The sequence below is a fragment of the Amblyomma mixtum genome, chromosome 2 (genome assembly GCF_055824585.1).
Source record: "Amblyomma mixtum isolate Tamu chromosome 2, ASM5582458v1, whole genome shotgun sequence".
Classification (NCBI taxonomy): domain Eukaryota; kingdom Metazoa; phylum Arthropoda; class Arachnida; order Ixodida; family Ixodidae; genus Amblyomma; species Amblyomma mixtum.
This window is the reverse complement of record NC_143013.1, coordinates 268,112,394-268,126,034: the sequence shown is the minus strand read 5'-3', so window position 1 is coordinate 268,126,034 and position 13,641 is coordinate 268,112,394. Positions and strand designations below refer to the sequence as shown.

General features: G+C 45.5%; 1 protein-coding gene across 4 annotated transcripts in view; it reads left to right on the top strand.

Moving 5' to 3' along the window:
• The window catches only part of LOC149363918 (ATP-dependent translocase ABCB1-like), a 125,846-nt gene that overhangs the window by 53,813 nt on the left and 58,392 nt on the right, over positions 1 to 13,641 (top strand). For 2 of the 4 annotated variants that reach the window (XM_089573902.1, XM_089573904.1), the window contains exon 2: positions 12,591 to 12,786. In XM_089573902.1, coding sequence (XP_089430028.1) covers positions 12,591 to 12,786 — 196 coding nt within the window. Of the gene's footprint in view, positions 1 to 701; positions 1,139 to 9,943; positions 9,982 to 12,590; positions 12,787 to 13,641 lie in introns of those variants that run through there. The other 2 variants (XM_089573903.1, XM_089573905.1) reach the window with 2 other exon arrangements.

The following is a 13,641-nucleotide window of genomic DNA, read 5'->3' as shown; positions in this document are numbered from 1 at the left end:
GCATTTCTAACGAGGATAACAGAACGGAGCGAAAGCTGAGTCAGAACTGCGCAATTAAAGCAACGAACACGGGGCATTTTCTACCAAAACGAGCAAAAAGGAGTGATGCATAGGCAAAGTCATTACATAAACGCAAAAGCTGTGTCAGCATTAACATCTTTCTTGGAAACCATATTCCTTGTCAGTCAGCAAAACTGAAGGGGTGCTGACACACTGGTGCCCGGTTTTGGCAATCAGCAGTGCCTCAATGAATGATCATCTTTTCCATTTCAGTCTGAGCACAAATCGTCACAATGGAGGCCTATAAGATCGTTTCTGCAGGAGTCACTAGCCATAGCGCATCCAAAAGGAGCCAGTTCAATTCCCTTTTGAAGCATGCCTCACTCCACGTACGCAGCCAATGTCCTCAGTCACCGCGCATATAGCAGTGCAGCTGTTCCCATTTGCGTCGTTTACCTCTGCAAGCTCGGTCTGTGCGCGCGCATTGCAGAGCGTGACCTCATCCGTCTTCGTCGCGTGCGCCCTGCTACGGCACAAAGCGAGCGGCGCGCTCATGACTCACAGGCGTGACTGAGACGCGATGTGACCCACGTTACGCCACTTCTGAACACCGCGTGCTATTTGCCTCCTCTCCCGACGAAATCCGCGTCACACCGGCAGCGCTTAACGGAAGAAACCGAGAGGGGGAAAAGTCCGGCTTCCTATCGTTTCCCAGGTCCCGTCCCTTTCCCCCCTTATCCGCTAACCTCGCTCCACCAGAAGCGCAAGTCTCGATGCCGTCCGATAAGGGAAAAACGCCGATATCGGACACCCGTTTTATCTTCGACCCGCGCAAATAGCGGCTCCACTGCGACGTCGACGCCGCCGTCGCGATCTCCTCGCGAGCATGCAAGCTGCGCGCCGGTGGTGAGGGGGCAGCATTTGTAGCTGGCGGAGAAACGTCCGGTATTCTTCACGCCCCGTTCGTTGGGATCTTGTTGCCGGTGTCGCGGAACGTTGTCACAACACGAGACGTTGTTGCTTGAGAACGAGCGTTGACTTGGGGGTGTGTCCTGGGCAACGCAACTCATCGGCCTTCCACCGCCACCGTGACAACAGTGTCGACTTGAAGAGAACCTCGACGTCACGCTATAGAAAGGTAGAGTGTGCACGTTCGATTTCATTGAACTGAGATCTCGAGCCGTGATCCAAAACCCGCACGGGTCTAGAACCCTAGTGACTCATTAGTGCGTATAGTCAACTAATTTGCAAAATCCCGATGTACGGAACCCACGTGAGATTCAAATGCCTGCCCTGTGACTGTTCGCATACCTCTGAGCTTGATGTATTGCAGGTGGCGTCGCGACATTCATCCACTCCCGTGTGTTTTGCAATACACATGTGACGATGACGCTTCCGTTTGTTTTTTCTTCGTTGTTTATTTTACCTTTCTTGAGAGATTGAACGGCGCGTGCAAAGCTTCCTCGAGGATTTCCTTTTTCCTTTTATTTCCACGTTTTTCTCTCCGCTGTTGTTTATCGTGGAACACGCTCATGATCGAGTCCCGGCTGAGGCGACCGCGCTTCGATAGAGGCGAAATCCGTAAGGCGCTCAAGTGCTCCCACTACAGGCACTGAAGCTACATTTGGCGTTCCGTGGACGTCTTAAACGTCCACAGTACATCTAAGGGAGTTTCACTGCCCATTGAGCTGCAACTGTGCGATGTCAGTGCACGCTCAAGAGCTCCCGGCGGTCGAATTTAATCCGGAGGCCACCACGCATATTACAGCGGCTCTTTCTTTCTTTCTTTCTTTCTTTCTTTCTTTCTTTCTTTCTTTCTTTCTTTCTTTCTTTCTTTCTTCCTTTCTTTCTTTCTTTCTTTCTTTCTTTCTCTTCCTCCTTTCTTTCCTCCATTGATAGCTTCTCTCCCAAAGTAGTTGACGTGTCCACTTAGTTGAGACAGTTACTGCGCCTTTCCTTTCTTCGCACCCAATTTTCCTAAAGGTTAGGTTTCAGGCACGTACTCAAGAAGTGATGTCGCTGACAATCTGCTTACCCTCACCCCAGGTCATGGGCCCAGGCAGATAGTGAACACTTAACGCAGCGGACTGTCACTTTAATTCCGGCTTTCATAACGATGTCTGCCATTAACGCAAAACTGTTCGTTTTTTATACATTACGGGCCATTACCTTGAATCTGGCATAGTTTATTAGGAGAGTCTTATTTATTACGAGAAACGACAAGAATTTAAGATTATAATAACGATCATCAAAACGACCCCAGGCACTTCACTAAACCCATTCGATTCTTTCCATCCCTGTGTTTCTTTTCTTATTTTGTCTTTCTTTTTCGCCGCCCGTAAGACACAGGAAGCAATATTTTTGAAATGCGCGGATAACCTGAGCAGCATATTTTTTTGCGAATGAAGAGTTCGGTGCGCTCAACAGTCTAGTCTGATCGAAGAGGACTTACCCGCATTTTTTTTTGTTACTGTTAATTATTTGTTAGAATGTTGACAATCCCCTACGGATCGGGTCGCCTGCATGGAAAGCGGTCGACGGATGAAAGTGAACGAGTATACAGGAAAAGGGAGCATATCCGACTTTAATCACTGATCATGAGAAGCTGCAAACCTGGAACGCGCATCAAGGAAGTCTCGAACTTTTCATCCCTTCTTCTCTTGGTTCCGGCTGTCTGAGAAAAATGTAAAGCCAACCGAATTTCCGACCACTGTGCATTTTCTGCGTCCAGAAAAAGTATGTGGAGTGTTCACTTGGGAATAATCGGTTACAAGTTACAAACGTCGAGCATATTCGCCTGAACAACTATGACCGCTACCAACATAGGCAACAATACAAACTGTCAGGCCAGCCAGAGGCGTAGCCAAGGGGGGCTTATGTGGCTCCAGCAACCCCCCTTCCCCCCCCCCCCCCCGAAATTTTTTTTGAACTGTCACCGACCGCTGCATAGCCCAAGTACATATCGCGACTTCTGCTGTCATAGTTTTGTTCTTGCCTGGATCGTCTGTCTTTCCATGTGTAAAGTTTACTATCTGTGATGGCGCAAGATGTTTATTTGCCTCTTTTGACGTATTATATAGAGTGACTTTTTCTTAGATGCGTAAATTTAATGGAGACATACGTGTACTTGAATATCTTGTTGCGAGGTTGTGTATACATACAGTGACTTTGTTTCCAGCGACACTTTTTTTCCCTTATTTAGTTGTATATTCGCATTTCTAATACTCCATTTCATATTCGCACTCCTAATGCATCATAACTGTCCATCATAACTGTCCAAGACTGTCCATATGAAGTTTACAAGAAAGAAAAACCCTGATGTGTATTCATATGTTATTAGGAACACAATGTTAGAACAGGTATGCGAATTTAAATATCTAGGCGTTTATTTTACTCCTGATTTGAGCTGGCGTCGTCACGTCGATTATATCTCTGCTAAAGCATGCAGAAACTTGGGCTTTCTTCGCCGAAATGCAAGCATTTTTCCACTGTCATGTCGTGACATTTTATTCAAGACTTATGTCAGGTCGGTTCTGGACTACGCGTGCACTGTCTGGGACCCGCCTACTGCTAGAGATAAAGATAAGTTGGAGAGGGTGCAGAGCATTGCCTCTCGTTTCGTGTCTGGCACACGCGGGGCTAGTTACAGTGCATCGCGTACGAAGGATGCACTCAACTGGGAATTGCTTGACACGCGCCGAAAGAAGTTGCGTCTGAAGCTGTTTCATGCTGTTTATTATTCAACTGTTCGGGTTGAACGCGAAAGGTATGTGCAGGAGCCTTTTTATAGATCCAACCGTGTTGACCATGTTTTTAAAGTCCGCTAATTCGCGGCAAAAGCTGAATTGTTTAAAATGTCTTTCTTTCCGAAAACCATTAGAGAATGGAACAGACTACCGAGCGATGTTGTGAGTGTGACATCAAATGATGCGTTCTTTCGTTCTTTAATGATGTGATGCGATTGTGATGTGTTCTTTTGAAGTGAGATGTACATGGTGAAAGTTTTATACTTGTAACTCTGCCTGCGAGCGGAGGTGTCATGTGTGCTTCTTTGTTGTACATTGCACCCCCCCCCCCCCCCCCCCCCACTGTAATGCCACGGCGCTGTGGGTTCCTTACTAAATAAATAAATAAATAAATATTTTGTAGAACTCCTCGTTTGTTCATGCGCTCGCTGTTGCAACTAAAATTTCAGTGCAGTTACTCACAATACATGACCGGTGACAACTGCTGCTGCACAGTACACTGGAGCGAAGGACAGCGCCATTGAAATTTTTCTTTGGCCGATGCGTATGCACAAAAATATAAAAGTACTTGAACGACAAACGCTCATTAAAGTAGTTGTCCTCTACTTGCTCATTTCATGGCCTTTACGTTTTTCATATGAGCGGCGTGCACTGCTTTGATGATTTCGGACTGATATAGCTCTAGACTTCGTGTGATATTTTCTTTACTTATTAAATACGCAATAACATGGAAGCATTGGTGTCAGTTATGTCTGCCACGATTTTTAAGACGTACGAATACATTCTTTTATTTAAAAAATACATATTTCACTTGTCTAGACAGTGTGTAGCGTTATCTAATACACAACGACATTGTCAATGTCAATGCAGTTATTATTCGTGAGTTTGATCCCTCCACAAATTCTACGAGGAGGCCGCGTTGCTACATGAGCCCCCCCCCCCCCCCCCCCCCCCATAGGGTGGGAATTAAGGGCATAAAACTTTTTTGAGACTATGAAATCGATGAAGGCGCGCCCTGCGCGGCACACACAAAGCCTCAGCGAACGCTACAAAATAGTAAGAACAAAGAAACGGCGATATGCGCACATACTGCATTGCCTACTACGGGCCTCATACTACCTGGGTGTTACAAACGTTGTACGCTCGATCTCCATCTACACCAGCTGCCAACTATTTCAGAATTGAGGGCAGAAAATTTCAATCAAGCTGCAAACATCTTTTATTAAAAAAACTGTTTGTTTGCGCATCAGTCAATGTACAGTGGAAGTTTTATAAACTTCTCTTCAAACGTTTACCGGATCGTTATTAACACGTTAGGAACAAGCACTAAGAATTAGTATTTTTTTAGTAACTTTACCGCTTTATTGACTCTATTTCAAGTTAGAAAACAAACCCTAGCAAGGCAGTAAGAAGCCGTTTTAGTAATCACCCGCTATTATTAACTTTTTTACTAGCTTTTTTTAAGAGTGCAAAGGAGGGTGCAGTTGCGCTTGCTTACATCTGTCTTCCGCACTTTCACCTCTGGCATTCAAGATCCTGTGCTCGCTGTCAACTATAAGAGTTTATGTGCTGTTACCAGTAACAAAGGTCGCGCTTCATAATCAACTTGCGCATATGTTATCGCGATTCCCATAATCGACTCATATCCTTGAGCCCTCTGTATCTATGATGCTGTCGGGAAAGCATTTTCATGATGCTGACATTAGAATAATTTTTTGACTCGCGGTTGAACTAGGTGCGCTCGATCGACTTTAAGGAATCTTGCTTCAGTTCATTTAGCAAACTATTAATGACGACACCGATTCATCAATGTGCAATTTCAGAGAAATTCAATTTCCTCCTTCTCTGTGCCCAAAGACGGTCGGAAAACATTCCTGCAATGACAGATTCATTCACCTCGGCGATATAGGTATAATAGGACATCATCGGACAGCTGTTATGTCGACAGAAAACAGAACCAAAATATTGATTAAGGGGGACTCCACGTGCCTGTCATGACTGTACAAGTAAAGCTTGAATTGTTGTCTTAATTCTTTTAAATGTTTGTATAATTTTACATACGACTTGTTAAGGGAGACCGTTATAACTAGTAAAGAACTTCTCGTCACTCTTGATGAAGAGGAATCGTTTTATACTGCGCGCCAACAGCGCGCCAAAGACGGAACGGAACGGGCATACACAGGCATGCTCTTTCTCTATGGTGGCTAGCATACTTTCTCTGTCACCGTTCCATCTCGTCTTTGATGCGCGGCTTGAGCACAACGAACACGTACCAACTCGCCCAAATTTCAGCTTTACTGAATCGTTATAAGGTGAAAGCCTTTAATGGCTCATACTGCCGTCCGTCAACAAAGCGTGTCACCCGCGTTTAACTCGGGAACTAAAAACGATACAGGAAAACCAATGGTTGCTTCACATAGAGGAGGAAACAGTGAACATAGAAGCCACGTTTGATGACTGTAGATTAATTAGTTAATTAATTATAGGCAAAAATGTCGAAAGCGCTGACGTCGATATAACCACAAAAACGGTGTGACGTCACATCCACCGGAAGTCGTCACGGCATAGTGAAAATTGTTACAGAATGGTCGGGAAAACGTCAGATTCGTGTCAAATTAGATGAAGAAATGTGCAATTAAGCGTAATTAACTCTGAATATCCTCGAAAGATGTATAATTTGGGTATCGATATAGCCACGGGAACAGTGTGACGTCACATCCACCGGAAGTCGTCACGGCATAGTGTCCTCGGCTTTCGCCTCTCAACACTTTAGATGCCAAAGTGTCCTCGCAATTTTTACACTTGCTAGTGCAAAAAGCAAGCGAACGACATAAAATCACATGTGGATATCGTCATGCCGTTCAGCTATCGACGGCCTGGACAGAAAACAATGGCGCATCGCTAGGATAATCGAACAAACCCGATTGCTGACATTCTCTGGCGGAGGCCGTTCAGGTGCACGTCGGATAAGATTTCACCCTTATGTTGTTGCCGTACGCAGCCTCGAAACATCACTGTGGAGTATACCTTGAATGATGCTCAACATTTGCGTATCGCGGTGTACTGCGGCAAGCAAATAGCACATCCTGTGGCGTAATAAAACCAACAAACTTCATTGTGTAAAGCACGCCCTTGGCGAGTGGAAGTTATGTAAACACCAAAAACGTTTTACTGAATTTTTTTTGTGTCGCCTTAACTCGCATTTGACATACACAACACACCCACAACTTCATATTCATGAAACTATGAAAGCCTCTCTATCGACTATATGCGTGAGACATGGTCGCCGTAAAGTGCATTTTGTTTTCATGCACGAAACTCGCGCTTTTTCGCACCTCATTCCGAAACTATAAGTGCTATAAAAAACAGGAAATTGACTGATGAATATCTGAAGACCTATTGCATTTTGCGAAGTTCTGTTAATTGGATGAGTCTTGATTTAATAGAGTAATCAAGACTGATTACAACGTGCGGCATAACAAATTAAAAAGATAATTAACGGTTTTCGGCTAGTTATATAGTCGCTTATAACCATGACTTAAATTTCGGACACCCCTTATCTCGGCATGTAAATAATCAGTTCAAGATCTCTTGAAAACACTTGTACTGTATGGTTTTTATCGTTACTTTTGCACTTTGGTTTTGTCCAAAGTTTACGACAAGACGTTGCCCTTTGCGACGTGAAAAGAAGTTGGTCTTTTCGTGTTAGGCAACCTCATGTTATCTTATCTTGCCCATAGAAGATATGTTGAAAAAAGCACCAAGAACCTCTGTAAGAGCTTACACCAGACACACAGAGGCGCTTTCTGGTGTACTCAAAGTTCTCTTCTGAAAGGGAAAAAGAACTGACTCGCTGTACGAATACAGTTGCGGTGTAAAGATCGAACACGAATCGTTTCTTATCGCTCAAGAGAGCTATCCGACAAAAGACGCCGCATGCAGTCTGGTGATAAGTTTAATCGTAAGCAGTGGCAATGTTATCAGAAGGTTAACACTTCAAAAGTAAAATTAACAAGCATCTTCACTTCAGCCCATTGTTCTTTTCAAGCAGCTGATCAACGCTGACAACGACGCCACCTTTCTGGTGGTCAAAGCACAGCATGCCTCGTAGACATTCTTTTGTACGTCAAAGCGACCTACTTTCTGTCTTTGCTATAGTAATTACTTTGGCGAGATTACCCTCATTTTTGCTTCCTGTGTTCGCTCCCTGTCTTGTATACGACTCAAATTTTCGCAGCCCAACAATGACAAAGCTGCTACATAAAACGCAAAACACAAACTAAGAGCTAAAGCGCAGAAATTGAAAAAAAAATTGTTTTTTCGGTGGATCTTTTAGCCACCGGTCGTTACACATCGTCAGGAATCTTCACAACTCTATCCAATAATTTTTATCTTCAAAAATTAATTACCTGACTCTTTCTACAGCTACGTCGACGTTTTTCCGGCAGCAGAAGACGCATTTATCGGCGGGAAAACTGGATTTTAAACATTTTTTCCCGCCATTCGGTTCAAATTCGTGCCGTCCTTATCGAAAAGGAACGGTTTTGAAGAGAATGGTTCTGTGTAGCCATGAAAGAATAAAGCCAATGACAGGCCTTCGCTATTCGAGCTGCATGACAAAAAAAAATCTGCCGGAAGTCACGTGATTTCACAACGACCACTGGGAGTCTTTGGCCTATGGCACAGCCAATAGTAGCGTTGAGCGCGGTAGCGTCGTCTGCGTCTGCTGCGCTTACGCAAACGCGTTGAGACGGCGGCCAGCTAGGAGGGGGAGACTTCACGTTCGGCTTCACAAAATGTGGTGTAACTGCCTCTCCTGTAGGGTAGCCTCCGAAATCTGCGGCGAAAAGAAAACGCTATCGACGCACGCATTTTACTTGCGAAATCGGCCACTGATGGCGCCTCCTGTTTTTGTTTTTGTTCTTTTCTATCTTATGAAAGCTCTGTTTTCAGTCAGAGCTGTCGCTTTGTGATTAGAATGCGGTACCCTGTCGATACATGCCAACTTGCCCTCAGTGCCCATTTAACACTGTCCAGATGATTAGATCTAAGCCCTAGCCTTTTTGCCTTTTGTCGTAAACAAAATAACTCTAGTTCGACTCCCTGGAGTTGTATACGAGTATAACACAGACTCTACGCCTACACCAATACTGAAAACTATATGGGTCAAAGACCCCGGGGATATATAGGTATCCCCATGACGCCTCAACTACTTCCTTCTTCACAGTTTCTACGGAGTCTGTTCTTTCCTCAGTTGATGGTTCCTTGTCGCGAAATAAGATTTCCTCGCACGTGAAAAAAATATAACATTAAAGAATTAATACTTCAGAATTAGAATATTTCCGTCGTGTAAAGGATGATGAGAACCGAAGCCAGCCAGGCTATTCTTTTGAATTGCGCTTAGGCAAAACGACAATAGCGAAAAACCTGTTCTTTAACCGGCAGTTCCTGAATTTCGGTGCTCTAACTTGCAGTGCTCTGACTTTCAAACAAAACTCACTTATTCCACGTCATCAGGAAATTTCTAGCATTCGATTAGGCAATGTGCCATGCAGAGCACGTCAAATTTATTACAGTTCATCGCCATCGGGAAAAATGGCCAAATCAAGAACACATTCCTGCCCCGACTAGTCCTAGTCGGAACTCTGTAAAGCCGGGACGGTTGGCCACCCTGAGGGGCAAGCTATTCTAAAGTCTCCAATGAGAAAACACGGTTGTAGAGACAATTTATTTGTTTTATTTTTTCACATATCAACAAGCATGACTTCATTGCTCCGGTGTAGTGTATTCCGCACTGTATTTCACGTGCCTCGATCAACAATGTGCACTATGCAACCAGAGTGCAGGACGCGCGTACCGGGTCCTTTTAGCTGACCGTTGGAGCGGGGGGGAAACGTATTGGACGGAGAGCGGCAAAGGCCGCAAGCGTGTGCACCGCAGTCTAAACGGGTGAGGGTATAGATAGCACGGGGTGTATGGAGCAGGGACTTCTGCGCACACCCAGTTTATTTGTCCGTTTGTCTGTTCACTCGATAAAATCGCCTGCAGTGCGACGTACAAATTCCCGCTCGGTGCTTTCCGTGGCGTCAGGGGCGCCCATGACGTCACACCAAACGTGGCACATGTTTTCCCGGAGCATCTGTTGACACGCACGGTGCTAACACAAGCGCTCCACTCTTGTACCCGTTCTGTGCGTGGTTCGCGAGAGGCCGGGCCATTGTTCCGGTAGCCGGCGGTGAGTGAGTACGCAGCTCGAATCGAGTCATCGATCTTGTGGAGGAGTCGATAAAGGCTGGTGAAAAACGAAACTCGATGCATATGTGCGACGCTTAGATGCGCCGCGCGCTCATTACTCACCAAAGGCTGGCCGACTATCCCCGTTCGCAACACAGGGTAGAGATGCTACGCAGGGGCAAAAACGTGTAACTGTGCAAGGACGTATGACGCTGGTGCAATGCGAACGGGAGCATTTTATTATCATGCCGTCAACAAATATTTCGTTAGTAAGATTCATAAGCAAACTTTTTTTTTCTAAGTACCTTACTTCTGCATGTGATATTTTTAATGTATACTGCTTGAGCACGAACAAAGTGTTTTGTTTGAACGTTGCTCGCATCTGTCGCTCATTAGAAAGGTCTCGTGAGTGCGACCAGACAAATCCAGACATTATACGCCTTGTATACACCTTTCCAAAAAGGGCCCGGGCCCCTGGGCGCTGCCATATTGTTCCCTGGACTGCAGTGGGCGCCTTGCGCTAGCACGGTGGAAGCGGCGGCGGAACCGGTTTCCGGCAGTCCAGATAGGCGTTTCGCCGCTTCCACCGTGCTAGCGCGAGGTGCTCACTGCAGTCCAGGGAACAATATGGCAGCGCCTAGGGAGCCCTTTTGTCCGGAGCTGCCGCGTCTGAGGATATGCCTGACAGATGAGTGAGAATAATGCCACCGAATGAAGTTCAGCGATAGTTAATTCATGGAGTTTCTTAATATTACCTAGAGGAAGAACCGGCGCTGCGCCTCATGCACCATTGAGGGGCGCAGGAATGGCGGGAAGATGAGCTTTCGGATTTGGTGAGGCTATTGTTGGCATAAAATGTGGATTCAGCCGTAGCAATACGACTCTTCTCGTGGCAAACCTAAAAGTGAAAGTTTACAATCCGGCCTAATATGAGTTAAATTTATTAATAAGTCAAAAAACGCAATATTAAATTAATTTCACCTGTGAGCAGACGAGAGCCTCGCGAAGCAGCTGCAGATTTCGAGGCAGAATCCACGTTTTCAGCTCAACACTTACCAAGCCTAATAAGAAACCTCGTCTTCCCGGCATTCCCGCGGTGGATGAAGTGCTCTTTAAGAAACTCGCATGGACGGTGGCGCCAGATTTACCTCTGGGTAATAATGAAAAACTCTGCGCTTCTATTACACGTCCCTTCGTTAGCCCTTCGCAGTAGCACCACACATTGAGATTTTTGTGTGCTTACAGTCAAGATTACATTGTAGTCTAGACACTGGTCTTCTTGAGAAACTTTCATATGTTTTTGTATCAACATTTTATACACATGTCTTCGATATTTCTAGTTACAAAACTTCCTATAGTATCCATATATCAAAAAACGGTGGTCCGAGGTGGCCAATATCCGGGTGCTTACGGATTGCCGCGCCACTCGCGGTCAATAGCGTAAACTGTGCTTAAGACTGCTGATAAACGCACAACCGCCTGGCAACAAAATTAGTGAAACAGACGCATTAACAAAGATCCGTTGATTTAAGAATACAACAGATAAATTAAGAGGTAAAAGAAGCAAAAAGAGCGCCGTTCGGAAGACAATGGCGACATATCGCAACAGCTTTTATTTGCCACTTCCACATGTCGTCGCCATCCTTAAGCACCCCGATTTGGGGTATGCGGACGATATTGTGCTATTAGCTGTTAGCCACGGAGATTTGCAGAATCTGGATAATTCTCGTGGAGACGAAGGAGACGCTCTGGGATTCACTTTTATCACAAATAAGTCAGGTCTGATGACTTTCAACAATTGCACTGATCAGGTGCTTACAATACAGGACATGAAATAGCCAGACTGGCAGAATGCAAATATTTTTGGGTATTGGTAAACGAAGGACAGATATGCATGAAAAAGCACGAATAGACTGTCAGGTCGAAAGGGCGAAGAGATACCGTGATGATGAAACATGGTTTTATGGGGCTAAAACAAGTAGGAAGTACTGATATGTATTTGGAAAGCAATAATGGTGCCAGGCATTACTTTTGAGAATATGGTTTTGTTCCTAAGGGCAGAAGTTCAGCCGGGACTAGAAATAATTCAGAGAGCTGTTGGAAGATGAGCGCTAGGTGTGCACGGCAAAACCTCAAACGAGGTAGTACAGGGGGACATGGGCTGGGCATCGTTCGAGGCACGGGAAGCTCAGAGTAAAATATTACATGAAGAACGCCTGAGGAAATTGGACGATGCTTTGGTTTATGGGGGTTTAACTGCCCAAAGCGACTCAGGCTATGAGGGACACAGTAGGGAAAGACACTTGCAATTTCTACCACCTGTAATTCTTTAACGTGTACTGTGCGATGTCAGTGTCACGGTCGAATTTCGGTGGAGGCGAAATTCTAGAGGCCCGTACTGTGCGGATTGATTGATTAATTAATTAATTAATTAATTGATGATTGATTGATTGATTGATTGATTGATTGATTGATTGATTGATTGATTGATTGATTGATTGATTGATTGATTGATTGATTGATTGATTGATTGATTGATTGATTGATTGATTGATTGATTGATTGATTGATTGATTGATTGATTGATTGATTGATTGATTGCTTTCGCAGGCGGCAGGATGGGCCTGGAGGACGAGGAGCGGCTGCTGCTGCTAGACCCGGGCACGGCCAGCGCCACCCGGCCCAGGCACCAGAGCTACGGCACGCGTTACGACAGCAGCGCCGGCGGCGCCATGGCGGCCGAAGGCACCGCGCCTGCGGAGTCGACCAGTGCGAACACCATAGCGGGAGGAGGAGCGGGATGCAAGTAAGCCTGCTAAATAGCTGTCTTCTTGCTGCTCGCCGCCATGTTTGACAGTAGAGGCTTCATGTGTACTCAAACCAGAGCAGTTCAGTCGGCAAGAACCGCTAAGTTCAGGCAACGAATGGCGCAGTAAAAGACACGGTCAGAGGAAGGAGAAGACTAAACTTTACGTTACGGTTGCAATAGCGCTGTCATTCTGTACCTCCTCTATCCGCGTCTATTACTGCGCTATTTGTTACCATGAAATCGAGTAACCAATTAAAAAATACTGAGAAACTGAGAAAATACTAAGCACTGCGTGCAAAGAAGTTCAAAAATTACCGGGCCACAAAGGGTTTAAGAGCGAAAGCTCTACATAACGACCAAAGCTGCAAAATCCAGATCATCGCTTCAGCCTTTACCTTGAATAAAGAAATATTTCTGCGACTGGGATTCAAACCCGCGGCGACGCGAAGATATCAGCTTCGCTGGCCGCTGCACGAGAACTCTATGCTATCACCGCAGCCGGTCAGGACTCTTGTTAAACGACAACACACTCTCGCGCTACGCACTGCACATCATCGCCTTCATCAAATTCCACCTCCGGCGCGAACAGATTAGATCGGCTTAACCTATCAGAGCTTAACCTGAGTCTAATATCGTCCCCAGACGTGCCGACGACCCAGCAAAGCAAAAGCATGAGCCAATTAGGCTAAACACTTGCTTTCACACGTCTGCTCGGCTTAGTTAAAACCGTACTGTTTTTTTTTTTTCTTCTAAATCGTGCGTGTGGAACTCTCAGCACCCGGCTATGGGATTCCTAAGCTTCGGAGGGGTGAGGACGAGTGCGGCTCCCATCTGAGAAATTTAGAACGCTGG